The sequence below is a fragment of the Trachurus trachurus genome (assembly GCF_905171665.1).
Source record: "Trachurus trachurus genome assembly, chromosome: 5".
Taxonomy (NCBI): domain Eukaryota; kingdom Metazoa; phylum Chordata; class Actinopteri; order Carangiformes; family Carangidae; genus Trachurus; species Trachurus trachurus.
This window is the reverse complement of record NC_139896.1, coordinates 16,214,387-16,242,331: the sequence shown is the minus strand read 5'-3', so window position 1 is coordinate 16,242,331 and position 27,945 is coordinate 16,214,387. Positions and strand designations below refer to the sequence as shown.

General features: G+C 42.5%; 1 protein-coding gene across 3 annotated transcripts in view; it reads left to right on the top strand.

The window, feature by feature from the left end:
• The window catches only part of iqsec1b (IQ motif and Sec7 domain ArfGEF 1b), a 202,102-nt gene that overhangs the window by 105,875 nt on the left and 68,282 nt on the right, over positions 1-27,945 (top strand). Inside the window, exon 1 of one of the 3 annotated variants that reach the window (XM_083971935.1) lies at positions 7,972-8,000. The exons of the other annotated variants lie outside the window; for them this stretch is intronic. Within the exon in view, the coding sequence (XP_083828061.1) occupies positions 7,975-8,000 (26 nt within the window). The 5' untranslated portion in view covers positions 7,972-7,974. Of the gene's footprint in view, positions 1-7,971; positions 8,001-27,945 lie in introns of those variants that run through there. 3 annotated transcript variants of the gene reach the window in all.

The following is a 27,945-nucleotide window of genomic DNA, read 5'->3' as shown; positions in this document are numbered from 1 at the left end:
CACCACTTTCCCGCAATGATGCAATTCTACCTTTAAATAAAATTGTATTGGATGTTGATAAGGTAAAGTATATGTGGACGTTTCCAATACAGCATAGGTGTCGCTTTTATTTGCTTTTATTTGATGATAACACCCAATAAAAATGTCCTCACGCCAGAACTGATATTTCCACCCATACCAGCTTTGTGTAATGTCAGAATATCATTCATATCGGAAATTATGTCCCAGAGCGTCCCCGTCTGTCAGTCGACATCCCTCTGAAGAGAGAAGTGAGAATATTTCTGTGCTTTAAAGTGGGTTTTGCCGCTGACCAACAAACACCAGTCCTCTGTGCGGAGTCACACATGGCACACAGACAGTGGGCTCTAATCAAACAGCTGACCCGCAGGTCAGGTGGTGATCTGTGAGAACACAAGCTGTGGATGAAACACAGAAATCCAATAAAACATCAACCAAGGTATAGGTGTGTAAGGCACGACGGGGGGAGGGGAGGGGAGAGGGGGGGCAGCAGTTTGAGACCACTATACTGTCTCCATGCAATGAGACTGAAAATGAATTATTCAGGTGTGCCTTTGGCCTAATGCGAACCATGAAGAAAGAAATTTTGAGATGAACAGTGTGTCGACACTGTCCTTTTTGCTCTGAAGCAAGAGGTCCTGAGGGACTTGGAACGGGGCTCATTGAGTGAAAACACACTGCCCTCTGTTGGCACAAACACTTCAAATGGCTCCTGACTGTGACCACACACACACACACACACACACACACACACACACACACACACACACACATTAGATAACCCTAACCTTGGAACCAAGTCTTGACCCTTCAACAGTCTTTTAAAAGGCTTGAGGACAACAATATCCTCACTTTCCCACTCTATTCCTCACACTGTGAACCAATTTGAGTTATAGGCCTCACAAAGATGGAGGCACAAGTGCACACACATCAGTCATCAGGACACAGAAGTCACTACCCTTAAAAAGCCATTACTGCTGTCATTAAATGTGGGCGTTCACTCAAATCAGTGACGACGACACAGAGAACAACTGGTCAGATGACTAGAAGCAACGTGTCTGATGGCCTTGTCTCTTGTTTTTGTTGAGAGCACGTTCGTTGCACCGACACTTTGAAAATCCTGTTCTTGGCCTGGCTGTCTGATGAAGTTAAAAGAAACATGTGCAAACCCTGTGATCTTGCAGAGCCCATATGGCAGCAGGAGGAGGATCCTGTGTATGCTGATGCCAGGACTAAATGATGGTCAAGTGGGGCTGTAACAATTTATGATTAGTGGGAAAATGTGTGATGAGTTTTTACAGACCAGATATAGATATTTTTCCCTAAGCAACCATACAGTATTTTCACATTGTCAATTCATCTGTTGTTATGATAGTAATTGTAATCTGTACTAGTGGTCTGATTAAAAGTCATTTTATCTTTTCTTATCTTATCTTTTTTTTTTAAACTCTTTATTTATTTTGCTTTTTTGTTTTACATAAACAAGAGTCATTGCAAAACGATGCAAGTCACCAAAATGATAGAAGATGAAAAAAAAAAAAACCCAGAGTAAAAGTAAATAAAGAAGAATAAAGAAAAAATATTTAAAAAATAAGTAACAAGTGGATGTGGGGCACATCCCTGTCCATTATGTCTGCTGCATATTAGACTCTTCTTTTTTCGTATACACAAACCATTTCAGCCACCTTTGGTCCAAGGTCCCTGCTTTCATTCTGAGACAGTAAGTCAGTCTTTCCAGCAAGTAAATCTCCTCAACAATATCCAGCCACTGCCCTTCTTATCTTATCTTAATCATATTTTAATCATATCCTTGTCTTTAACATATGTATCAGGTGATTTTTTTCAGACTACATACAGGAGTGTTTCCCATACATTCATGGCGGCCCACCACAAATAATTACGTCCACCGCGAATAGATTTTTCAGCATTGGCTCTACCAACGCAATATCGTTCCGTTCATTCATCTCCGCATAGCGCTCTTTCTCCGTTATTGGCGTTCACACACACAGAGAGAAGCGCGCATGCATGACAGCAGTGTGCGGTAAAAGCAAAACTCACACGGTCCGACCAGCACAGTAGGTGGCCCAGACCTGTCCTAGGTCTTGACTTAGTCTTGTCTTGTTCTGTATCATTGTGAAAAGTACAGCTGTGAAAAGAATGAAGTAAAGTGCAAATGTTTCCCTCTCAAATGCCCTTAAGTTTAAATTGTGGAGGCAAAAACATTGCCCTCTGCTGAGGAATAAGTAACACCAAAGACCTACCAAGGTTTTGAGGATTTATTACAACCCTTTGTCTAACCAAACAACCAGTAAATAATAAACAATAATCATCAAAATAAAGACAGAGTCTTACTTTTGGCCGAATTGGGTGCAGCCTCTCTCAACCACAAAGGTATCAAGAGTCTGGACCCCTACTGTCAGAATGACTGAGCCTTAAATACACGACAGTTACATACAAACAGTTCAAAGTACATAAATACCATTGTCTAAAAAGTCAGTCTAAAGTGACTGACGACATACAGTATACCACTCAGGGTAGCAGCTGACCCTCATTGATTAGATAATCATTCCTTCGTTTCTAAAATGATTAAACAGACTAAAACCAAAATGTTCTCTTACAGAAATATTAAGTATCATAAAACAGGAGGATTTCAGTGAAATTCAGTTATGTCAAATTGTTATCAAGTACAGCGCTTTAGTAGATGTAGTCACTGCTCAAGGGTGGATACATCCCTCCTTCAGTTTCTCAGAAAGTACTTAAAGGGATAGTTAAAGGGATAGTTCCCCCCGACTGAGAAACACCGGCACATCACGCTGCACCAAGTACTGAGTGAGTTGGGTAGTTCAGATAAACAGACTTTTTTCCGACCAGCTGATGCATTGTACATTTTTACTTTATATCGTATTTTACCGGTGAAAGTCTGGTTATTACCGGATAACATAAACTCAGAAAGAAGCATTAGTCAGTAAATGACAAATGAGAATGTATCTCAAACCGGCCTGACGTTTTTACTGCAGGACAGCCGGAGGAGGGAGACAGTGACCACAATCAGTGATTCTTTAAAAACTTTCCTTCTAATCACTCACTCACTCACACACACACACACACACACAGTCCATTACCGCTGTTCGCTCACTCCTATCCTTACCAATGAGACAATCTGCATAATAGCTCTTGTCACACTGAACGCAGTAAGCTGACATCATGTCCCTCAGTGAACAATCTTGTGTTTGAATTGCCACTTCACAGCCTCCCTCCCATTCTGCTTCCTGTGTTTTCCCAGCTGCGAGTGGGGTAGTGCAGTAACTGCAGTGATGTGTTCGGGTGTTGTTGTTGTTTTAGTGAGCCCCGGGCTTTTTTTTTTCCCTCTCAGAGTAAAAAGAGACTCCACTTCTGGGCCCTAATGCCTGTCTTCAGTCGATGTCACAGCAGTATGACTTCACACAACCTCCAGCTACCACAAGAAACAACACACCTCCTCCCACTCTACGCCCTCTAGCCTCCTCCCCAGCCAGAGAGTGAATGTCTCCATGTCTCAGTTGTAGACCACCATTGGCTGTGAAGCCAGCGTGGTCTTCCTCCTAAGAGAAGTGAAGAATCATTTCTTCACCTCTGCTTTCTTGTTTTTACTGTTGTCAATCTTTCAATTGCACGCAATACATGTGCCTGTTGTTGTTTACTCTAGTGGCCTAAGAGAAGACCTTACTGAGATTCTCTCAGCAGGCTTGTCCAGAAGTACCACATAAACATGTCTCCTTCCTATAAGCCTATTACATAACAGACCATCAGGCCCATTCTGCCCAAGGATAAGAAACAGTGAGGAAATCTCTCAGTGAGAGACCACGGTCTGAGGTGCTGCCTGACGATGATTCTCCTTTTAATCAAAGTTTTGGACATTTCACAGGCCAAATATCTGTTGAACGATCACAGCACTCCATAAAGCACAATAGAGCCAGCGTGTCCGTGGGTTTACCGAATCAAGCTCTTCTCTATCTTTTTACATCCTTCCTTTCTCTCCAGTCTTGGCTGTAGCTACTGAGGCGTCATGTCGTCTCATTACTCAGAGTATCACATGCTAGAGAGCCTCTGGTAGAGTGTAGACCAAGCCCAACTGATGATGTCCTCCTAAGTGTTGTCAACCCCATGCTCCAATTTGTCGGTGGCAGACGGCCATCGGTGCTTAACGCAGAGGACCGAGTCCCTGAAACCAGTCCGACTCCCCGGGGACCAATTGGTGATGATGAATCAGACTGGGGATGTGGCTGTCAGTGTCGCTCCAGCCTGTATATCTCTAAGGATGCACAGTGTTTGTAGTGTAGAAAGCAAGATGACGGCACCCAGGGGTTTTACTGATCCCCTGCTATCGAAGGAAGGGTTCGGTAAATCAAATGCACACGATGCATTGAGCACATGCAGCGACTGATCCAGCACTATTCATCAAACTGACAAACTCACCCCCTGTACATTCCCCCCCCCCACCCCCCCCCCCCCCCCCCCCGGGCTGTGAGGCGACTCAAAACACCTCCCATCTGGACCATTCACAATCTTTAAGACTAGACAGAGCAAGGAGGGCGAGGCACTGTTGGAGCTGCAGCCACAGCACCGATCTCCGTGGTTTTTGTCCAAGAAGAGTGGGGCCGAATGTCAGCGAATCTCCAGAGAGGGGTCGGAGAGGATCTTTGCTTTTCAGCCATCGCTATTGTCATGACAACTGCTGTAAAGGCCTCGTCTGCGATAGTTGTTTCGCCGCTTCCCCTATGCCTAGCCTCCTGTCATGTCAAAAAGGTTGAGCCATCCCTGCACAGTGTGTATTCCTGTGAGGAATCTGCAGCCGAGTACAGCGGCGTGTGATACATGCAAAGCGTATTCAGCAGTCATGTTATCTGCTGAGTGATGGTGCAGCTTTTCATTCTGTTAAGCAATTTGCCCGCCCCTCCATCTACTTCCAGCCTTTACTCGAATCCCACAATAGCATGATTGAGTCCGCCCTCCCTTACCTCTCCCTGATAAGGGCATACATCTTCCAGGAGGCTACAAAAAAACTTCACTTGTTTGCTGCAGTTACAAATGGAAGGGACAGCTGAAAAGTTGTCGTTGGTGCATCCCCTGCTAAAAACCATCATCAGTTGGTTTGGCATGGTTTTTGTTCAGGGAGAAAAGGACAGCTCAATGCATACTGAAAAAATGCTAAACGTGGCCGGTGGTGTCACTCAGCTGAATTGCTCCTCCTCGATAGTCCTTTTTCACAGGTGACAAGATGCCACCAGCCGCTTCCCCTGAGACAAGTCCATTAACAGCTGCAGAGCCACTTTAACTACTTGATATGGGCCTGTGTGTCTCTCTTTAAACTGTGTCACCGAGGAGCTTTTGAGTTGTTTCTCTGCACAACAAACATCTATGTAATGTGACTTTCATTGAATAGTTAAACCAACACTAAGGAACTTTTCAACCTTCATATAATATTTTCATAACTTTTGTGATGGTACATCGACTACAGGTTGAATGACACCTCTGTCATGGCCTGAGGGGGTCTGTATCGCCTTCTCTGGCACTAAGCAGCTTTGCGGAGCATGGTGGGAAACCGGCTCTCACTTAAGTTTCACTTTCACTTTCGCGAGTCACGATGAGGAGGGAGCAGGCAATGCGGCACCTTTCCGTCTGATTGTGTATATGTGTTTACTGTGAAATGATCCGCTGATAACAGAAACTTAGTTTGGACGTCTTCTGTTAATTTCCATGCGCCGGGAGATCAGGATGTTTACGGTGCTATACGCTGGTGCTCATGGGAAATGGAGTCTTCCTTCAGGCAAAACACTACCGCTTTGGGCCACTGGCACCGCCAAACTCAACCAAAACTGAAAGTTCTTTAGTACTGCTTTGAAGTCTAATTCAACTATACAGCTTTTCTACAGGACATATCAATAAGACAATATGAAATTATAAGGTAACACTTTACTTGAAGGTACCGTCATAAGAGTGACATGACACTGTCATAAGACTGACATGACACAGTCATGAACGTGTCATAAACATTATGTCAATGTCATAACGTTGTCATTAAGTGTCATTCGGTTAACCCTAACCATAACCCTAACCCTAAACCTAACACTACGAAAACCGAATGACACTTAATGACAACGTTATGACGTTGACATAATGTTTATGACACGTTCATGACTGTGTCATGTCACTCTTATGACGATACCTTCAAGTAAAGTGTAACCAATTCTAATTCCTTGCATTCCCAACACCATTGACATCGTATATTGGTGGGAAGCTGGTGAGGGATTATATTCTTCTTCAGATGCAGTGTTTCCCACAGGATTTCAGGAGACCATGGCGCGACCGACCAGGGGGCTGAGCAATTAGCGCGATATAGCGCATTTAGCGTGCGCCCGTGTCTGTGTATGTATGTGCAAGCAGAGATCAGAGATGGTGTTTTAAATAACCATGCTAGCGTTTCACCAGCTCTCATCTCTGCCAGTCAGCCTCTCAAACTGCCGCCTCTCTCATGTGCGGGCGCACAGCACGTAGACACACGTGAGAAAAAAAAAAAAAAATTCCCAAATAATTTTATTTTTCTGTGAGAGACTGTGGCGGGCCCAAACGAGACGATTCGTTAATTAATGGGAAACACTGAGATGGTTTGGAGATGTTTAGTTATGAACCAAACCACTGATGATGGTGTGAAGTTCATGTTTACGGTACAACTTGCCATATTAAAAGATTTATTGAATTTCTAGTAAAACAATTTGTACATTTGGATGGATTGAGGTTGTTTTGAGGTGTATAGTGTAAAGTTGTGTGTCATACCGTGTGTGGATTTGAATTGTTGTTGTTTCACATTTGGTATACACATCTGTTATTTATGTACTCTCTGTGAACGTGACTGTGTACAGCCTCAGTGGCGGCAGTGAATAGTAGTGCATATAAAACCGTGAGCATTTTCGTCTGTTGTGGGGAAAACAAGGAAAAATACCTAAAAGAGCTAAAGTTGAAGGTTTTGCAGCATCTGCCTCGGGTCGTCTCCACTCACTACAACTGTGCGTGTTGGTGAGAGCAGCTCATATTGAGCAGTATTAAAACGTGAATGTGATTTAGTCCTGTACCTGCCCAGTCATTTGTACAGTGCTGCTATTAGCTGCAGAGGATTCATCAACTCTGGATGAGAAACGCAGAGAGGATTTGATTCCCTGATGCCTTTTCCTCTGTGGACCTGCCCTCAACGCAGCCAGTGGTTTCCATAGAGACCAGGCGGCCAATCCCCTTTTCCCTTCTCAGTACAGTAATACAGTGAGCCTTTGCATTGAATGTTATATAGGTCTTTTAACAGTGAGATACACACCCACTATGCAAACACACATTCATGTGAGAGCAGACATAATAGAAAACAGTGCAGTTTCCCTACAATGTATTATTTAAAGTTGGATTTTTTTTTCATTACTGTAATGTAATTCAGCAAAATAGTGCCAATTCTTCAAATATTAAAGCTTCAAATAAGAGCCTTTTAACCTGAATTCAGATTCAGAGATAAATGGAAATGAAAGAATATACTTTTCATTTCCTGTTGTACAACACACATCACTAATAGATATTGATTTAATAGATAGGATTAAGTAGACTTATTAGTTCTAGTCTATGTACGTGCTGCATAATGGATTGCGAAGGTTAAATGCAGTAGAGTTTGTGCTTTGGCTGCTGCTAATGAGAGAAGCAGCGGCGGTTACATCATGAGACTGCTGCATGTGAGCCATCATCCCCACTGTGACCAAGCTTGAATGAGCAGCAAGCCAAGTCAGGGTGTGTGTGTGTGTTTCTGAATGTGTGTGTGTACGTGTGGTGGTGTGTGAGAGTTGGTGGGTGACCGAGGGAGCCTTAACTGCATGCCAGTCTGTGTGCCTCAGCTTTCTGCTCTCCTGCTCCCCCAGACCAGACACAGAGGTTCCCAGCTCTGCCATGATTCACAGACGCCACCATCACTTGTGAGTACTTCTATAAATGTTGCATGCTGGGGGATTTTTTTGGGGGGGATGAGGTGGTAGTCAAGGAAATCTGAGAGTCAGAATTTGCCAGCAACTGTACTGTAATGGCAAGAGTCATATTAGTTAATCTTCTCACTTTCGTTACAGTCATGCAGGAAAGTGAATGTATCATAGGAAACAGTGTGTGTGCTGCTCTTTGCATGACGTGCATGTGTTTATGTGTGTGTCCATGTCGTCAGCACTGACACTCACAGGTGCAGCTGTGGGTTAAACACACTCCACACAGTCTTTTCTGCTGCACTGACAGAAGTAAAGGTGGATGATATTTGCATAGCACTGATGATGTCACACCAGTGGAAGCTATTTTTAGAAATGGGTCTCAAGAAGGCTGCCTTTTTTTTTCACCCCTTTCTCGAGTGTTATTATTATTCAAAGCCTTTCACCAGTGCGTCCTCTTCTCTCATTCTGTTTAATCTCCCAGTTTTGGTCAATTTGGGACCTTCAAATGTAGCATCTCACTGCCTGTGTGATGCTGTCTGCATACACTTACCCACTTTATGGTCGTTTTCCACTAAACACACTGAAACACAATCAAATTTTTGGATGCGATAATTAGAGGATCAAGGCACCGAAGCAGGAGAAGACAAAGATATAAGCCATATACAGTCATTTATATGCATTCATAGAATATTGATATGTTTTACAGAAAAACATACAGAACCTCCTGCAGTATAATGACTGATATAATGGAATAATGAATACTGCCTCACTGGCAATGCTAATATTTATGAAGGCGATCAATATTAATGAGAAAGCTGCAAAAAATCAGGAACTGTTCAGGCATTCAAGACAGACTTGACACTTACTATTCTAGATAAGTCATAATGTAGTTTCATGCATCAAGCTTATTTGATATATTGCACATTATTTAAACTGACTGTGTTGTGATGCTCAGTTGCTCACTAAAATGTACCAAATCAGTCTCGGCAGTACCAGGCAGCAGGGCTCTTTGGGGGGGCCGGGCTGACCTCTTGTTAATCTCACCACCCGGCTGTTTACAAAGCTCATCTATTCGTCCCAGGACGTTCATTAGGCTCTTTATTTTATCTGACATCCAGGGAGTCACGTAAAAGTCATATTTTCTGCTTCACTAATGCTGGATTGCATAAGAAAGAAGGAGCTTCCATCTGTTCCACCCAAGGCTTGCCTGCGCTAAGCAGGGTTTTCATCATATTACCAAGCAGCCCCTCCCCTCTCACAGTTAAGGGCAAAGCTGCAAAGCCCAGGCTTGTTCAGAGCCAGTCTTGATGGCGATGGCTGATCGTGTAACCCACTCAAGCTCAAGGTGGCCGGTGGGTGTGTTGGCACAAAGCTGGTGGCATTAAGTCCAAACAGAGCTCCTGACTGAAAACTGACTTCACACCTCACCAAAGACGCCAACAGGGGTTTCTAGCCTTGTTGTTGAGACACACGTTCCTTCAGTCTTTCAAACAAAAGTATTTTGGAGAATTAGGAGAGCTTTGAGTGACTCTAATCAGCTTCTCATCCGTTTTGCACTTGCTAGGCAGAGCAATCCAGAACTAATCCAATCTGTCGTGACACTGGGAAATGTGGAAAATCTGATTGGGGTTTCTCTTCCCTCCTGACAAGCTCAGTGAGTGTCCTAACACTGGAATGTGATTCTGTGGATGTCCAACTATGCAAGAAATAACTGGGCCTGAACTTGGACTTGTCTTTCCCACATTATGGCCTCATGTGGTGGAGGAAGTGTTTGGTGACGATCGGTGTATGTGGTTGCTTTCAGATCATTCATCTAAGTTCCTTAGGGAACCTCAGATCAGGCATTGTGGTATTGGTATACATACACTGCTATCAAGCTCCAAGAGCTGCTTGATATCTTCTGCATCAGCACCACATCGCTAACGCATTAGGCCAGACCTTTGCAAGCTAAGAACTGCACCTAATCTTCCACTTGTTGCTCAACCAACTTTCTGCCTAATTTGGTAGCAGGCACTGCCATCAGAAATGTCCATTGTTGGGCACCAAGGTCAGTGTCTATGTAGCCTGTCTAACCATCAATATCATATTACTTGGAGAAAAAAAAAAGATCAGTTTAATTTTTGCTGGAAAGACCTTGTGTCTCCTGTTATTCAAGACAACCCAGACAAGTCAAGTTTATTTATGTAGCACTTTTTTTCCCCAACTGGCAGAGACTTCATTTGTTCCAGATAAAAAGACATAGATAACAAAACATAAGAAAAAAGAATTATAATGATTATTAAAATGGAATTATAGTTATACTATGGATGAAAGTTTAATCTGTTGACAACGTTCTTCAAAACAAATGAAAAGCTTAGGAAAAAAGTGCATATAGAAAAGTGAGCACTCTGAAGTCGGTAGAGAATGTGGGGGATAAAAGCATACATTTTCAAAGGTTTCTGGCCACACAATCAATCTGTCCAACATTGCCTCTCTTTAATTCTGTTACAGACTCCATCTACTCTCAACAAAACTCCTTTAGGTGTCTGCATCCATACATACTTCCAGTCTGATTTTTCGCTTCTCCACAATTAAACGTGAACGCAGCATTTTTGAAAAGTCTACTACCCAGAAGGATTTTGTGAAAATATCAGTTTCTAGGTGTGGATGATAGGCCCAAACGCATAGAAAAGGATCCGGTTTCGGCCGTTTGCGTTTATGTGTGGACATGGCCTATGGCACTGATATCTTGGCCAGTATTTTTTTTCTCTCCAAATTTTCTATACCGTACACAACTGGTGTGAGCCCGTCGGGCTCAAAATTGTACGTGATGATCTCCTGCTGCCAGTAAAAGAAATCTGGTTTGTCGCCAGGATTGACTGTACAAAAAGTGATTAAATCAATTGGCAGTATGGAATTAGTTAGTGAAGCTTTATCCAGACTTTTTGAACACACTGGTTTGTAGTAAATGTGTTGCATTTATCTTTGGACTCAGTCAGAGCTGAGCGGTAATAATACAGTAACACGTTTCCAAACAAAACAATGACGTAATTAATGAGTAAAGACTCTCGAGAGAAGTGCTTAACAATTACACTCAAATGGCTGTTAATTATTGAGAAACTAATCTGTCACACAGTGAATGGTGGGGATGATGTTGATATAGGCCCCTCTCATTTATCTTGCTGTCTGCCTTAACTGTGTGTGTGCATATACAGTATCATTCTTCATGACAGCAATATCAAACACAGCAGCGAGGGCTGCACCGCTGTGGCTTAGATTGATTGATTGGACTTTATAGGAAACTTCTTTGTCAGCATGTTTCCACAGAGCATACTCCAAGACCTTTGGGTGTCAACAGTGTTTCTCATCCACAGTTATCACATACGTAGGTAAATCTCTCCACTGATGTCTGCCCACTTGTCTATAATGAATAGGGCACTAAAATATTTAGGAGCCCTACTAGTTAAAGTTTAATGCCTTACTCACTGTGCACCTTTACATCTTGAGAGATGACTGTGGCAGTGTCAAACAGCTTTTGTGCTTTGCTTTAAACTGCCCTGGAAAATGACTAAATCATGAACTCAGTGGCAGTGTAATCTTAAACGTCGCTGTTCTCCATGTCCCATGCTCACTGTTGTTTTAATGGGACATAAACAAAGGCAAAGAGTCTTAAAAGAGCTGAATGCTGCTCAAATTAGCCCTGGTGTTTTAGCCTCAGTGCACTGTGGTGGGAGATCAGTGTGTTCGGCATGCAGCAGAGTTGCTATTGATGCTGGCCACAATGATATAAGAGCTTTGCAGCACATTGGAGCATGGCTGCTTTTAGCAGGCAGTAGTAATTACGACTAGAAATTGCCGGATGATACGTAAGGCAAGAGACACTGCAGCTAATTAAGAATAACCTCATATGAGCGTCGTCATTGTGTGTGTGTGTGCGTGTGTGTGTGAAGAAACCATAAATAGATCAAGCTTTTTATTCGCTCTCCTGCCACCACTGTTTGTGTTGAATTGATCTAATTGTAAAGTCTCTTTCATGGCAGTGCAACAGGGCGCAGCTGAGAGTATCACAGATCAAAGCGGCCTTGCCTCTCCATAAATCTGCATGGAGGCTAGCTAGCAGTCAGCCCTGCCATACTGAACACTCAGTGTACCTGTGCCCACATCTGTCTGTGGCTGTGCAGTCGGGCTGGAGCTGTCAGTTACAGCCTGCAGACAAAGTATAATGTTTAGTGTTGCTGTCTGGCCAATGACAGTTTGCATGAAGTATCACTGAGACAAACACTGCTCCCTGGTGCTAGTCATCACACTTTTATTATACTATACTATTATGTGATATGTACCAACGCAATACATTTATTAATGAATTAATGATTAATATTTTAGTCCTTGTCAAAGACGAATTTCCACTGACCTCATCCTCTCAAATATGCACATTCATCTCTTTTCTCTATTTGGTATCATTGTAAATGTAGTATCTTTGAAATTGTCAGTTGCTGTTTTGGCAACACAAGCAGTTTGAAGATGTCCCATCAGCACTGGTGCTGGCAGATAATTACAGCTATGGGGAAATGAGGGGAAACTTAATTATTAATAGCAGGTGCTGCAACAGAATTTTACTATGATATGCTAATTGTAGGTGTGTTTAGTTATACAGCCAGAAAAGCAGAATATGATCCACTAAACTAACATTATGTGGTTCAGTGAACTGCTGACTGACTGTGTGTTTATGCTGCACTATTCATGCGAAAATACAACACCCATTGCAGAGAGATTAATTAATGATGCTGTTATCATTTTGGGTGTATTGCACTATACCAGCGGCACACAACCAATCACATTCAGTGCATATGCACCACGAGTGACCAGTATGCACGCTGGACTGAGCTGGGCTACAAATGTAGCTGCAAAATTTTGAATTAGAAATAAAGCTCATAAACTTTCAGCTGACGTTTGGAGGCTCAGACGCCCTCATCCGCCACCTCCACAAGTAGCTCATGTAGAACATTTTCAGTATTTTCTGCCAAATTTATGGATTTAACATTAATCAATCTGATAATGCAAATAATCGTTAGTTGCAGATGTGAGTCTGTTTGTGTCAGTGCCATATTTTCCTCTGTGGTGATTACTGGAAGCTCACATGTTTGCCTGTGTGCTTGTCTTTTATCTCCAAAAGTTACAAACAGATTTGGGTGATATTTGGCAGAAAGATTTCCCTCTGCTTGATTAGATTAGATTAGATTCTGGCTGTGATGCTGCTTTCAGGTGCTGGTAGGAAAAAGCTGCCATTTGGGACTTCCAAGTTGGCTGCTCACTGGGGCTTCAGCTGTGTGAGTCTGATCTTAAAAGAAAACATGCATTGATGTAGATATGGTTGATGTGTGAGAGTTTAAACTCTGCTTTGTGTTGTAGTCCACTGCCATGCTAACCTAAAAACGCATAAATATCCTTCCCTCAGTAGTGCATGCAAACTTAAAGCCTTCTGATTGCCTTCTGGTGGTATATGAATTGGAGAATAAAAATAACAGAATAGATATGAGACTAGATCAACCAGTGCGTGATGTATGGCTCTGCCTGCTGAGCCACCAGGATGTTTTGGAGATTAATACTGATTAAATTTCTTATCTGACCCGACGATCTACGTAGCAAAATAATTGATTTTGTCAGCACAAAAAAAATGAGAATCGCACTTGTGTACTCACATATTTTGGCACAGGATGGCGGCGGGTCATATTATATCCTTAAATCCACTAGCCTGAGGAGAAAAATAGAAAAAGTGGGGTGTTACTGCTTCTCAGTGACAGTGAGGGCAGTTTTCTTTGGGTCTTCCAAAACCTGGTCTGCATACAAAACACTCTGTTCATAAAAGACATCTGTGTGGAGTGGGGGCACAGGTAGTTGACCTGCTCAGACTAATATAAACAGCATTTTTAGTGTCTGACTCTCCTGAAGTACAGTGGCCTTACAGGGACATTCATTCTGAGAACACAATAACATAAAACCTTCACAGCTTCGCTGTAGCTGCACTGCTTTGGTTGGAGTATATCCAGCAGGAAGCAGCCTTCAAGGTCTGTGGATTGTCATGAAAGATCAGGCCTTTGTGTTTGGAAGGACACACTGTTGTGGAGCTTTTCATCCAAGTAAATACTGTTAATAATCTAATAAATTGTGTGTGTGTTTACATTTTAAACTGTTGTTTCTCTTAAAGGTTGGATAACATACAATTGAGGCAAGTTGAGATTCAATATGAATTGATTCAGATTTAATGGAAAACTATTGAATATTGAAGCTCGGTGATAATGAGGAAAAGAGCACATGATTGAATAAATGAAAGTTTGAGGAAGAAATGAGGAAGCAGCATTTTAATGGCAAATAAAAAATAATCGAGGATGTGGATGATGGAAAAAAAAAACTATGAAACTCCTAAAAAAAATGTATTGCTGCAATATTATCATTTTTCACTGGTAGCCTTAGCATGTTGTATGAAATTTAGCATTTTTATAATGTTCTGCATCTTTTTATTTTTCATTTATTATCTGTAAATCAGCATAGAGCATTTTTAACACTTGCTGCACCTCTTCTGGGAAGCTGGGCAAAGAAAGTTCAGTTCAAGTTGCAATTTATGATTCAGTTGTTCGGCCTGTGTGCTCCAACATTCAGTGTGGCATCAAAAAGAACCACAGTTCGTGAGAGTCCACTGTCTGTGTCCATGTCCGACTTTGGTTTTTGGTTTGATGATTTTGTGATGATCTGTGTCAAACATAGTGTCCACACAGAGGTGTGTGAGCAGAGCGTGCCTCTACGCAGGAGGCATTCAGGCAGACTGGTGAGTTGTAGGTCATCCATGTTTTGGAAAGCAGTCCAGTGCGCAATCACTGTAGTTATGCTCTTAAAATGCAGAGAATAGACGTGGCGTGTAAAAAAAAAAAAAACACCTCGGATTACATGTGTATAAATGCGAGCTGTCACGCAGCCTGCGCAGACAGCTGGATTCAATCAAAGAAAAGTGCTCTGCTTTAAGTTGCTGGTAATGACTTAAGTGAACCTTGATGAGCACATTTACATTTTCATCATCTCTGAGCCTTAGTGATGTGGATTATATCAGCTGGAGAGTCAGAGTCATTTTTGTGAGTAATCAGACTAAAATCATAAAAAATGGGCAGCAACAAAAATGAGATTTGAATCCTCAGTGGAAATTACATGTGTGGGTCAGAGGATACCAAATACAACCTCAGAATACGGAATGAAAATTAGATGTGTGTGTGTGGATATTTTGGTCAGGTGTCAACTCAACCTCATTTCACTTCATCGAGAAGCTGCTGGGAGTCTGAGGAATATTCTGTTTAGCAACAGCCTAGTTTGACTGGTTTTTGGACCATTAAGCTTTATTAGCCACCCTATTTCTCATTGACTCTATTATTAGGGCATTTAACAGAGGTTGTCAATCAGTGCATTTGGACATGGACTAATATCCCGGTTATGATCATATTCGGGATACTGTGTTTACATGAACATACTGTAGAGAAACCTGGTTATTCATATCCCTGTTTACATGATAAATACCAGTATCCCCGTTTGTGACAATTGCATCTTTATTTACCAGGCGCTAGTGTTTGATTTTTACAACACACAGTACATGCAGGGTTGTGCAGTCTATTCGCCACTGACTTAAACAGGTCAGTGTTAAAGTTTTTTCCATTGAAACATCGAATGATGTTTAATTCTTTCATTATTAAAAGACAAAGCTCAGTTTCTTCGTCACCCCAAAAGCGGTTTGCCGCCGCCATTGAGGATAAGGCGTATACTTTCAGAGTTCCCTGGGGAGCAAAACCGGGTTTCTCAAAACCACGATACTGGCGTATCCTATTTTCTGAAATCCGGATATGATGTTTACATGCACAAGAACAAAAACGGCATACTTAGAATACAGTATGTACTGTATATAACATTGACATTATAGCCAAAACACATCATGCACCCTCAGTTGTGTGGTGATTGCACTCAGACACATGAGTGATAAAACAGCAGTGTGAGATAGGCAGCACCTTTGCTGCTCTTTTAACCTGCTTGTGTCTTCTGCTTTACACTATTTCAAAGGAATCCGTGTCAGAAATACTTGCCTCTACGCAGCGGAGGTCTCGCTGCGATAAATCACCCTAATTAATGATTTGTTGACCTCCTTAATTTCTTCATTTCCTCACTCACAATATGACCCTCCATTTGTTCCGATGCACACCATTAAATAGACTGCACTGTGTGCAGTCAACAGATGAGAGGTTGAGCAGTGTGGCTCCGCTGACATTTTGCTTCACCTTTCATCTCGTTTTTGGCGTCGCCTAACACACTTGCCACTCAAAAGTACTTCAAAGACAGGATCAGACCACTGAGGCTCCAGTTCTACCTGCCTGAGGCAACGAGAACACAGAGAAACACGCCGAGAGGCTACGATACAGTATCTCCGCTAAGAACAAAACCTGACATCTTTAAAACCTAACCTGCATTTTAATAATCTGAGACGGGCTGTAAGTGTGATTTACATAATACACAGTTTACTCAAATATTCTTCATGAATAAATAGCGGTGCTGCCTCGCACTCATCGACTTGTTTGATTGTGACTTCACATTCAAAGCTAATGAGCTTTTCACAAAAACTTGAAACATATAACGGTAAGATCAACAGCTGAACCGGCAGCTAACCAGCAGCTAAAATGCATGTGACACTGTTGTTACCTGTGGTTAAGCAGGAGCTGTGGTTTCAGCACTGTGTATGCCAGTCTGTCACTGTGGGGAATAGCTCCAGCAGACTAAGTAAACTGGCATCTTGTGGAATTTAAATTTAACAGCACGATGAGTCGTCCTACTGTTGTTGTAAGAAGACACATAGCGAAGGATGGCCGCTGAGGTTTAAATAAAAAGAGAGAAGTGCCTCGGATCAACACTTGTTGTCTACAACACAGAGTAGTAGCACACTACAGAGGCTGACAGCCAGTCTCCCTGCAACACCAGCTCCCGGCTGTCAGTCAGCTGATGCCATGGGGAACTCTGAGATGCTTTTTTCCTTATACGGTATACAGTATGTCCTAAAATGGTTATCAAAAAAAAGATAGAACAAAAAATTACATAATATCTACAGTTTTGTTACCAGTTTTGACTGTGGCTTGTATTGTGACAGCAAGAACAGAAGTGGATTTGATTGATGTGTGTTTGTCTTTATATGTTGCTGTGATAGCGTCTTACACATGTGAAGTTGAGATCAAGATGAAGAGTGGTTTAAATATGGGTGTGATCAGAACATCAACTTGTTGACGTTGATTGTTTTTAGTTAAAGCTGATACAAGAGTCAAATTCCATCTTAACTTTGATGCATCAGGAATAATTGGTTCAATAAAACTATACATTTCACCGATGATACTTCTTTACCTTCAGTGAACTGAAGGATCAGAGAACTGTTTTGATGACTGACAGGTGATTAGACTCTGCATGCACGTGTCGGTAGCCTCTGCCTCTCAGGGTCTCTCAATCAAATCAACAACAAAAGACCGTGAGTGTGTCTTCAACATCGTTACAGTGAGCTTCACTTTCCTTGGATTCCTATAGGTGTCAGCGATTCAGGCAATCAGACATTGAATAATCCAGTCTCAGTGTTTCAACAATGCTGCACCGCGGACATTTGACATCAGGGAACAGTTGGGAGCTGAGGCTGCTTCTGAACTTTTTTCACATTGTTTCTTTGAGAACGTAGGAACCAGATGTTCAGGAGATTTTTTTTTTTTACCATCAGCCAGAGACGGGATACCTCCAGCAGCTGGAAGCTGAGCTGTTTTAACATTTACTCAGAATTTTTTTCTCAGATTACTTGACACAACAATGACACCTAATCAAAGGGAATAACAAATTATATAAATGGTTAAAAATAATTGAATCACAAATTTGATGGTTTTAGTAAAAGGCTGTGAAAAGTTGTACTTTTATTTGAGAACCACACAGTTCTGGTATTAGTAGGTATTGTTACGTTATCATTACATTAATATTTTGACACTGTTTCTATAAAAATCTCTGTTAAAGCCACAATGGAAAATGTCTCAAATTTTTTATATATTATCCCCTACAGTAATAACAATCTGTAATGTTCACTGTCGACCTACAGTACTGTTCATGCCAGTTGCCATCAGTGACAGCTTTAATTGCATCAAGGATTTTAAGAGCCTTCTCATGAAAAACCCGCCAACACAGTCACAGTCACTGATATTTAGCGCCAAGCTTTCACCTCATGTGAAGCACAGTGACAAGTGTGACCACACCTCTACTGGTGTGTTTACACACTGTTGGTCTTTAGGGCAGCAATCCACTAGAGGGAGCACACCTCTAAGGCTTTACTAATGTGCTCCTTAGAGCAGATTAATCCTCAGATGACCGGGAGGCTGCTGTGGTCGATGGAGATAAGCAGCATCTGAGAGAAGGCTGCAAACACTCCCTAATGCCGACAACGTCAAACACTGACACTGTTAGCATGGTTCAGTGGTCCGCATGCTGATTAAACCGATCTGTGGGAATAAATGATCCATCCATCAGAACAAAAGTAGTATTTTCTCCGGTTTCCATCATCCCTTGGCTTTGTGGTGTTCTCATTCTTTGTGGTGTAAAGTGACAGTAAAGTAGGCAGAGTGGCCTTGGTGGAGACAACATTACAGCTGCAAGAGGGAGAGGAGTTTGATACAGTATGCTGCAGAGACAACAGTTATAAAGACCTGTCACCACTTGCTATTTCTTTTCCATAGACTGTGAATAGAGCTTTGACTTCAAGCTGTTTTTCTTCACATGTGTCTCAGTAAAAAATGTTGATGTTGAACAGCAAAGATAACAAACCTACTCTCAATTTGTCACATGAAAATAACATGCTTTTTTTGTGGTGGTGGACTGACTGTAATTAAATGATAAGTCAGTTAACAGGTAATGAATCAGAGTCTCTTAATCAGTTTATAGTTTCAGCTTCTTTAATGTGACAGTTTGCTGCCTTATATAAACGCAGTTTGCATGAGCCACATAGGATATTTATAATTAACTGGATTTCTTGTTGTCTGGGTTTAACAAATCATCTTTATTGAGGATAATGAAATCTTTTGTTTGGAGTCGCAGGGCGTTGATTTAACTTTTTCTTATACATTAACTCCTACATGTTTAATGGGTGCGCCCATGTGGCAGCCTCCTCTTCTCCCAGTATGTGACAGCACCTCCATGGTAGTGTCAAGCCAGGCTAAAGAGAGCTGTCAGGAGTTTCACCTGGAGCTTTGTGGGAAGCTTTTGTCTTTAGTCAGTAAAAGAGCTCAGTCCTCAGGGCAGCATCTGAGCTTGGGACCAAGGCTGAGGGAGACAGCCATCAATCAACATCTGATGTACGGCACGTGAAGACGTAATTCCAGTCGTCCTCCTCCTCTCTCCAGTCATCGCTCCTCTTTAGACCTCAGCTGGCTCCGCGTGGCCTCACAATAGCTGCAATTACATGGATGGTTGTCCCGCGGGTGGTAGCAGGCTCATGGGAGCAGTTAGGGCCAAGAAAGGATGCCTCGGGCCATCTTTATTGGTTTCCTGAGCTGAGAATGTAAAGGTGATGATAAGACCAGAGCCGGCTGTTCATCACTCCCGTCCATCTCTGCAGAGAGAGCGCCTTATTCCTACTGGGGGAATTAACACGGCGTCAGGGAACACACCCCATATCTGACAGGAAACATTATATGATGCCGGAGAGCGAGGCCTTTAATGAACTCTGAGCAGTGGAGGTCAGGGCTGAGGTGCGGCCTTCAGATAATGGCACCAATGTGTCATCCTCAACTCTCCCACTTTCTCAGTCACGCCTGTAAAGCTCAGCCCTCGGACTCGGAGAGAACAAGGCATCAAGCTCTTATCTTGATCACGTCATGCAAATTTACAGACTCCCTATAAACTCGGCAACAAACTGCGTTTCTTCAGATGCCTGCCTGAGACCTGAATCTGTAGAGAAAATGTAGGTCACTTGGTAAACTGTTAAATTTCCATGAGGATAAACAAGATAATGGGATCTGTTCTGCCAACTGAATCAGCAGAAGTGAGGCTGCTGGCAGAGGTTTTTGCTGCCGGTTTTCTCGAGGAAATACAAACCACTGTGTTTTTTTCCCCCCAATAATCAGGTCCTCCTGCAGTGGTAAGGAAACATAAACAGGAGTAGCATGATGTGTGATGCACGGGAAGAACAGCATCGTCGTGTTTGTCATGTTCTTTTTCACTCTCCCTGGGTTTGATTGAACTGAAAGTGAAAAGCAGTGAAACTTTTTTTTTTATGATCAAAGTAACAAACGTTCCCGCCGACAGACTTTTTTTTTCTTGAAGTAAGCCTCTTTCTGATATTGACATCTTCAAATGTGCTCATCAGTAACATCCTAACAACCATTTCATTGGCCCAGCAGGGGTTGGAATAAAATGTTACTGCTCCACTCTTTTTTTGTTTAGTTTCTGTCTGGGCCTCATGTGGCTGTGTGTGGTTGCCAGTTTCAGCTTATGCTGGGACTGAGGAGTTTTTCTTCACACTTCATACAACAGGGACTACAGCTTGGAACAAAGTTCTGCGTCTCAATTTCAGTTTGTAGCCTTTCTATTACATTTGTGGAAAGATGGCTGCAGCAGGACTGGCAGCCAGTTCCTACAACAATCCCAGGAAACCATAACTAAACCTAAATGAGTGTCAGTGATAATCAATGTTTTTTTTGTAGATGTAGGTGTGAACCCCAAGAAAGATATAATTGAATGATAAGTATGGTGGGTGTTAAGGAATTGAAGGTGGATACTATACACTTCTCTTCAATTCTGTATAAATCAATCAAAATGAATTAAACAGATAAAGATCTTACAATAAAGGATATAAAACAGATAGTACACCCCAGTAAATTGAATTACCCTGCTCATCTGCACTGTAAGAGACTTGGCTTAGTGTACTCATGAGTTTAAATAAAGGTAACTAACTAACTAAAATTATGCTGAAATGTCGCTGACATACAACTACAGTGTTAACAAAGACATTAATGATTGGACATCCATAATTGAGACCATTAAAATGTTTGTTTCACCAAAACTACTGCATCTATTTGCATCATTGTCAGTTATAATCAGGCATTGTCACAAATGGGGAGAAGTACGTTTCACGATTTATTCAGAAAGGGAAGAAAACCATAGATTAGATATGGAACATTAACCATCGACAGGGAAAGAGGTGGAAACCTCAGGGACTATTACCTCTCTGCCCAAATGAAAACTATAATTCTCTGGTGTGGCAGTAGATGTGAGACCAAGTGGAAATGGAGAGAATATTATGTAAAGAGAGTCCAGTGTAAGCAAGGATTGGAGGTCAGGAAAATATAAAACCCTTGACTTAATTCACTATTAAACCTCAAGCAATTAAACCTGGGCTAACCAGAGATAGTGGTTTAAGAACTGGATGGAGCTTTATAATGGAATTACAAATGGCAGAGCAACCACAAATGATACTAAAGCGAGGTGGGAAGTAGAGCTGCATGATAAAATAACCACTGAATAATGGGAGAACATGTGTGAGGCTGTATTTGTCTCCTTTCTCTGCTTTTGTTGTGAATTTGTAAGAAGAATCTTGTGCGTACTTTTCATTACTCTGAAGCTGAAAATTACTTTTTTTTTTTTGGGGGGGGGCATCTTCAAAAATTCATATATCTTGGGGGAATGTCTGGAAAATCACACAGCTAACTCTGGGGCTGCATACTCCATTGACATGCCTATCATCTCATTTGGGTGATCTGCTGAAGGAACTAACGGGAAATGACAACTACCTTTTTAAAAATATTCACTGCAGCAGCACGAAAAAAAAATCATTCCTATCGTATTGCAAGATGGACAAAACGGAGCCTGTATGTGTTTGGATAGGATGTGTGAATGGTGGTTAAGTCCTCCTCCTTAAAACAACCAGGTCTATTTTTCCACCCATAGAAGTCTCTCCTGAAAATAGCTCTGTGCCGACATCGTGGGCTCCGCGGTTACTATAATAACAGTCAAGACTTGGTTAGGTTTAGAAAAGGATTATCATTTGGGTTAAAATAAGTACTTCCTCAACATTAGACAATCTCTGTTGCCATGGTTACAGTATAAACTGCTGGTTTCACATGCGAACCTGAACTCTGCTCTCCTGTGTCATATTGCCATGTTTTGTTGAGCCATCGATCCAGCATAACTTCCTCCTGAGGTAGACTTTGTTTCTCTTTATTCCACATCGCCACACTTTTTTTTTACCTTACTGTGCTTTTCTTTACGGTGGGTCATAAAAAAATCCAATTTGCCTTCCTTTGGCTGTTTAATCTTTCTTCAATAAAAAAAAAATCGATTATCTAACACTGGTACTGTATGACTCATATTTATACAACATTTTAGATACAGTCATCGAGCAACACTGGCAATTTAGTTTATTGTGATTTTGATCCGGGGGGGAAAAACATACTTGAATTGAATTTTAAGTATAAAACAACTGAAATGTCTAATGAATTATCCTATCCTTAGGAAAGTGATTAAATAATTCCCTCGGCTGCTCTTTCAGCTGGACCTGTAGTAAAGTATAATTTGTTCTTCCTTGGCTGAAGCCACATCCCTCCCCCAAATTTGGAGCAAACCGGTTCAGTACTTTTCCATAATTCTTATTCTTAAGTCTTTTTCTTCGTTACAAACTAGTGACGTGTACATTTATAATTCTGCTTGTTAGACCCTGACCTGCTTTAAGCACTATAGGTTCAAAGGCCTAAGTCAGTTAAAGTTTGCAAATTAAAGCAAAGCTCAGCTGGAGTGAAGGGCTTGTCCTTCCTCTGTTGCCAAATGGATTCTGCAGTTATTACCATAACGCTTTCCTCCAGCAGATTCACCTTAAGCCCACAGCTGGGAGTAGGAAGAGCTGCATCTGGTGCAGCCAGACAACAGGACAAGCCTTACTTTAGATCCTTGGTCAGTTTTGTAGTTGCAGAACATTTTGTGTCAGTGTGACGTCTCGGTTTGTCAGCACAAATTCTGGGATTTTGTCATCATCAGTTTTGATTGAATCCTAAATGAGACTTCCGACTATGATCCCCAAACAATATGAATGAGGCAGTGGTAATTAATGATAAATTCTGCTGTGGGATTTCCTTTTGTCTACCCCAGGGCAGACTGGTGATCAGGCATGGGCTACATCTCACTCTGCCTGCATGCAGACCTCGGGCTCTAGGAAACCACATGGTAGATGGTCCCTCATTTGGTTGCACCGTCTGCTCAGTAATGTGCTGCTGGCCCACCCTGGGAGGGATACCCCCCTCTGTCTGTCAGTGAGACAAAGGAAAGTGTTTACACTGGTCCTTAATGAAGCAAGAGGAACATGTGTGGCCCAGTCTATAATCTGTCCTCTCGTGGCACTGAATGAATTCAGAGGAAATTACTTTCACTGCACCATCCTTAAGTGCTGCCTAAATTAGAACCGTCACCATGGACAGTATCTTTAAAACATTACATTACAACAATCATGTACCATGATCTGCTCTGTCTGGAGGGAGCTGATATGAAAACATCTGGGCATTTCCCAGACAGACAGGGTCTCACCCTGTCATGGGATATCAGCCTAAAGCAAATCCAGCGGCTGATTTATGTGTTGCACTCTCAAGCAAGTCAAAATGCAAATCAACATGTTTACTCTGCACAGAAATTTGACATGCTTGGGTTAATCATGGTTGACAGACCGGTTGACAGACCAGTTGTCCAAACCAAACCAGAGGGATGGCTCATCATAGCCAATGTGTCCATGGTCATTTTTCAGCAAGCTGCCCCGTATATGTTCACAGCCTGAGCGTTTAATACAAACATAGGAGTTAATGAAGGTTTGGTTTTATTGAACAGAGCAGCTGACGACACAATGAGCAACATCTAGCTGCCTATTTAAATAAAGCTAAAGTTCATTGACAACACTAGAGAGGAGAAGCTGTTTCTAAGTTTGGTAATTGCTATATAGCAAGTGTTTGCAATGCTACTGTAGGGTCGTCTGTTGACTTACACCTCGTCCTGACATACAGCGAGCAAGCGAAACGGAAACGAAAACTCACGCGAGGGTGTCCTGATATGCAGCCTGATGATTTTGTCGCGAGTATATTCTATTGGTTCAGAATCCAAACCAATCAAATTATAAAGGGACGTCGTACACAAACTTGTGGCGCTATTTTGAGATTCTTGGCATTTCTGGTTGCCGTTTTTCACATCTTTGAGTGTTTTTTCCTCTCATATTCTCCTCTCTCTGATAACTTGCTTGTCAACAGAAAGCAGCGTGTACCTTTCAACCAATAAGAAGTGTTTAGGGGCGGAACACTGCCGCGAAATGTCGTCCAGATAGAGACAACGCGAGCGATAATTTCAGGGTTGAGCGACATTGCTGGACGGCGCGACGTCGCTCGCGGCATGTCAGGACAGGCTGATTGAAAAGTACGCATTCTAATCACTTTTCCTCGCTCGCGTCGCTGTCGCATCGCTGTATGTCAGGACGGGGTGTTAGTTTGGTCACAGCTTCAGCCATGTTTGAGAGGTTACGATGAGTACTATTACTTCAGGGAGGACCAGACACCACAGTGACTCAGTATCCAAAGGTGATGTGATGGGCCAGTCAGGCTGGAGCTAGCTAGTTAGCAATGCTTACTGTAATCAGCAGAAGAAAATAATGATTGAAAGAGAAGCAAAATTAAAGGCTTTGCTTTCACTGCTGCAGAAAACTTGATGAGTATAGGAATTAAATTTGATGCTGACCTTGTTACGTAAATGAATTAATTGCTGTCAATGCTAATGTAAGCTTTGTAGAAAAACTAAATCTATAAATAGCTTTTCTAGATTCTGAGCATTATGTTTTGGACAGATTTGAAGGCACTAAATGTTTAGCAATCCCTCACACACATTGTGTTATGTGCAGTTTTACTTGTCAGGTAGCACCACAGTAATGGCAGCTTGTTTGCTTCCACCTACAGCCTGCATTTCTCTTTATGTCTGCATGAAAGGCTCGGTATCACTGTGTCTGCTGCTTTGATTATGATGGTTCATTTTTCTGTCTGCCATAAATCCTTCAAAGTGGAACGTGGAACACTAAATTTCCTACTGCCCATGTTCATTCACTGAGTCACTAAATGTGTTCTGACTAATTACTGGACCCCAATATTGCTTTGCTTTGATTAGTCAAGGGCTTCAATCAGCTGGGTCAGTCCTATCAGGCAGAATGAGATGGGACTTTGTGTTTCAGTCTGCAGCATCATCCCTCAGTGCACAGTATTGTAAAAATTTCCCCTGCATGTTGTCATGACTCATAGCCTTTTACAAAATGCTGTCTGTTCTCACTTCAAAGCAGCATGCCAGGGTGAATAATTGCTGTATCGCTACACGCAGCTCTCCTCCACACCCAGCCCCGGTCCGTGGCTCTGTGAGCTGTGGCGGCGCCGGTCGGTCTCACATCCAGCGTTCATTTTTTTTTTTTTTTTTTTTTTTTTAGACGTCTCTGCCAGGATGTTAGTATACTGACAGCAGAATCATCCTGGTAGAGAGCAGCGACACCCAGCCAACAGTGATATCTGTATTAAACAGTGAGTGACCATGGCACTCCGGCGTGTTGGGGGTTCGTGTTGTGCAGTTAAGCACAGCTGAAGTTGAAAGTGAGTCACATATTTGAGCTGAGCCAACGTTTCTCTTTGATACTGTAAACCACTCTGCATACGCAATCATTCTTCCACTGCGCTGTATTGACAAGAATCCAAGAAACGTTGGGCCTCGAAGCATGTTTCGTTTTCTCTTTTCATGTAGAGAACCTGTACGGCTCCTACGTGGCACGGGGCTCAGTCTGATTTGTTGCACAAATCTGTACTTTGGGGAACATGTAATCATAAACTATTAATGACCCATCTTTCTATAGTCATCATTAATTCATCCCCTGCATCTGCACTTGGCCTCTCCACTTAATTTAATATTATTTTTTACAACTTTCACCATGAATTTCTGATTATGGATCACTCACTGATTTTCTTTTTTCCTTCTTTCTCCAATAATCATCAGCCTGCTCAATATTTCTGATTACAGCACTGATTGGTTCTCTTCACCCCGACCCTCGGCTCTCTTCTTCAACCAATCAGCCGCAGTCACATCAAGGGTCCATCAGTGTCTTTTATTGCTGTTTAGGGTTGTCCTGGCAACCAGCCCAGGCTTTATGTGTGTGTGTGTGTGTGTACGAGGCCGTCCCTCGTGGGCGCCGGCTTCGCCCCTCTGTGCACCATGTGCTGCTGCTGATTAGCTCGTCTCCGAGCAGCCCGGGCTGGCAGAGACTGTGCAGCATCTGATAAAGCCTAATTGATACGGCCACAGAGGGAGGCCTTTGTGTGCTTTGTTGGCCTGGCGAGGCGCAGCAGAGTCAAACCTTGTCGGTGTGTGGCTGCTTAGACAATAGGAGCAGCTGTAACTCAACTGTGAAGAGCAGCAATGATGGAGACAGGAACCTGCTCTGCTCTTAACTGACTGGGAGAAATTGAGCGCTGAGAGAGAGAGAGAGAGAGAGGAGGCGAGCAGTGGGGTGAGGAGGAGGATTTGTATGATAGAGGGTTGCTGCGGCTGGGACATACCTTTTGTCCAACAACTTCAGGAGAAGTCACGCACGGTGTCCAGCGGATAACATCTCTATCAAGGCATCACTACTACATCTGGACATAGAGGGAGCACAGCACAGCACAGCACAGCACAGCACAGCACAGCACAGCATAGGACCCACTCAGGATTAACAAAGGAGCAGAGGGATGGAGGTCCAGCCCCCTCCATGTGGGCCAGATGCACAGTCAGATGCTGAGATGGGACTGCACCATGTGGGATGTCAGTGTTGTTGCCATTCAGCCTGAGCTGTGCAGAATTCGCTCTTGTTCTTCCAAGTGTAAGCCACTTTTTGTAGGGAAAAAAAAGTTTTTTCTTCTATGGACCCCACGCGGAATGACATTTTTAATCTAAGCCTCTGTTACGGGCTGACAAAATGTTGAAGTTCAAAGCTTTTTGTTTGGATTACTGGCAGTTCCTCTGTCTGCAGCCTCTGCATGGTTTCTATAAAAGGTAAGGTGCTTCATGCAGTATGTGTACTGTCTGTTGATGCTAAAGCATAAAAATTCTGTCTTTCATCTAGGCCTTGAGAAAAAGACACACAGCAGTGGCCCTTTTTTTTAGATTTGGAATAATACCATAACATGGTGTCAGTGCTTTGTGGTAATCCTGTGGGGATTCAACCAGCACACACTACGAGTGCCCAGGATAATCAGACTTGTGTCCTCTAGTCTCGTAAAGTGTGATGTTTGAGCCAGACGCTAAGTGATGGACAGCCCCTCTGTTGTTTTGTGCTCCTATGTTGAGAGTGACTGAAATGGGGACACGGGCCCCACGTGTCAGTGAGGTCAGCTGGTCTGAAAGGAAGTGCTATTGTTGTGGTTTGGCCCTGACAAGCTCCAGCACAGTATTCAGTCCATTGTGTGTGTGGTCCCACTCAAAGTTATTGGCTCGACAGCATGAGCCAACACACGCGCTGCACTCTGCTGTTCCTGTCAGTGCTGTTGTTCACCACTGAGAATTTGCAGCCAACGTTTTCCAACCAGACTATATCACTTTTTTTCTTCTTTTTTTTTTTGCATGACATTTGTTGATGCTCAGCTTAGGTACACACCAATATGAGTCAGACGTGTTTTTGATACAGTGTTAATCACCTACAAGTTAAAGCAGCACTTTACAGATTATACACGTCAAAGTCATTTCAGTCAACACAGAGAGCATTACTCAGCCTGAGCAAAGAGTTGTGTGATATCTTCAGTGTAAATGCATGTGTTTGTACACATAAACCAGAGTTTGAAAGACATTGGCATTAAGAGGGTCCAAAAAAAGACAGAACTTTGTTGCATTGTAGGAAATGTAG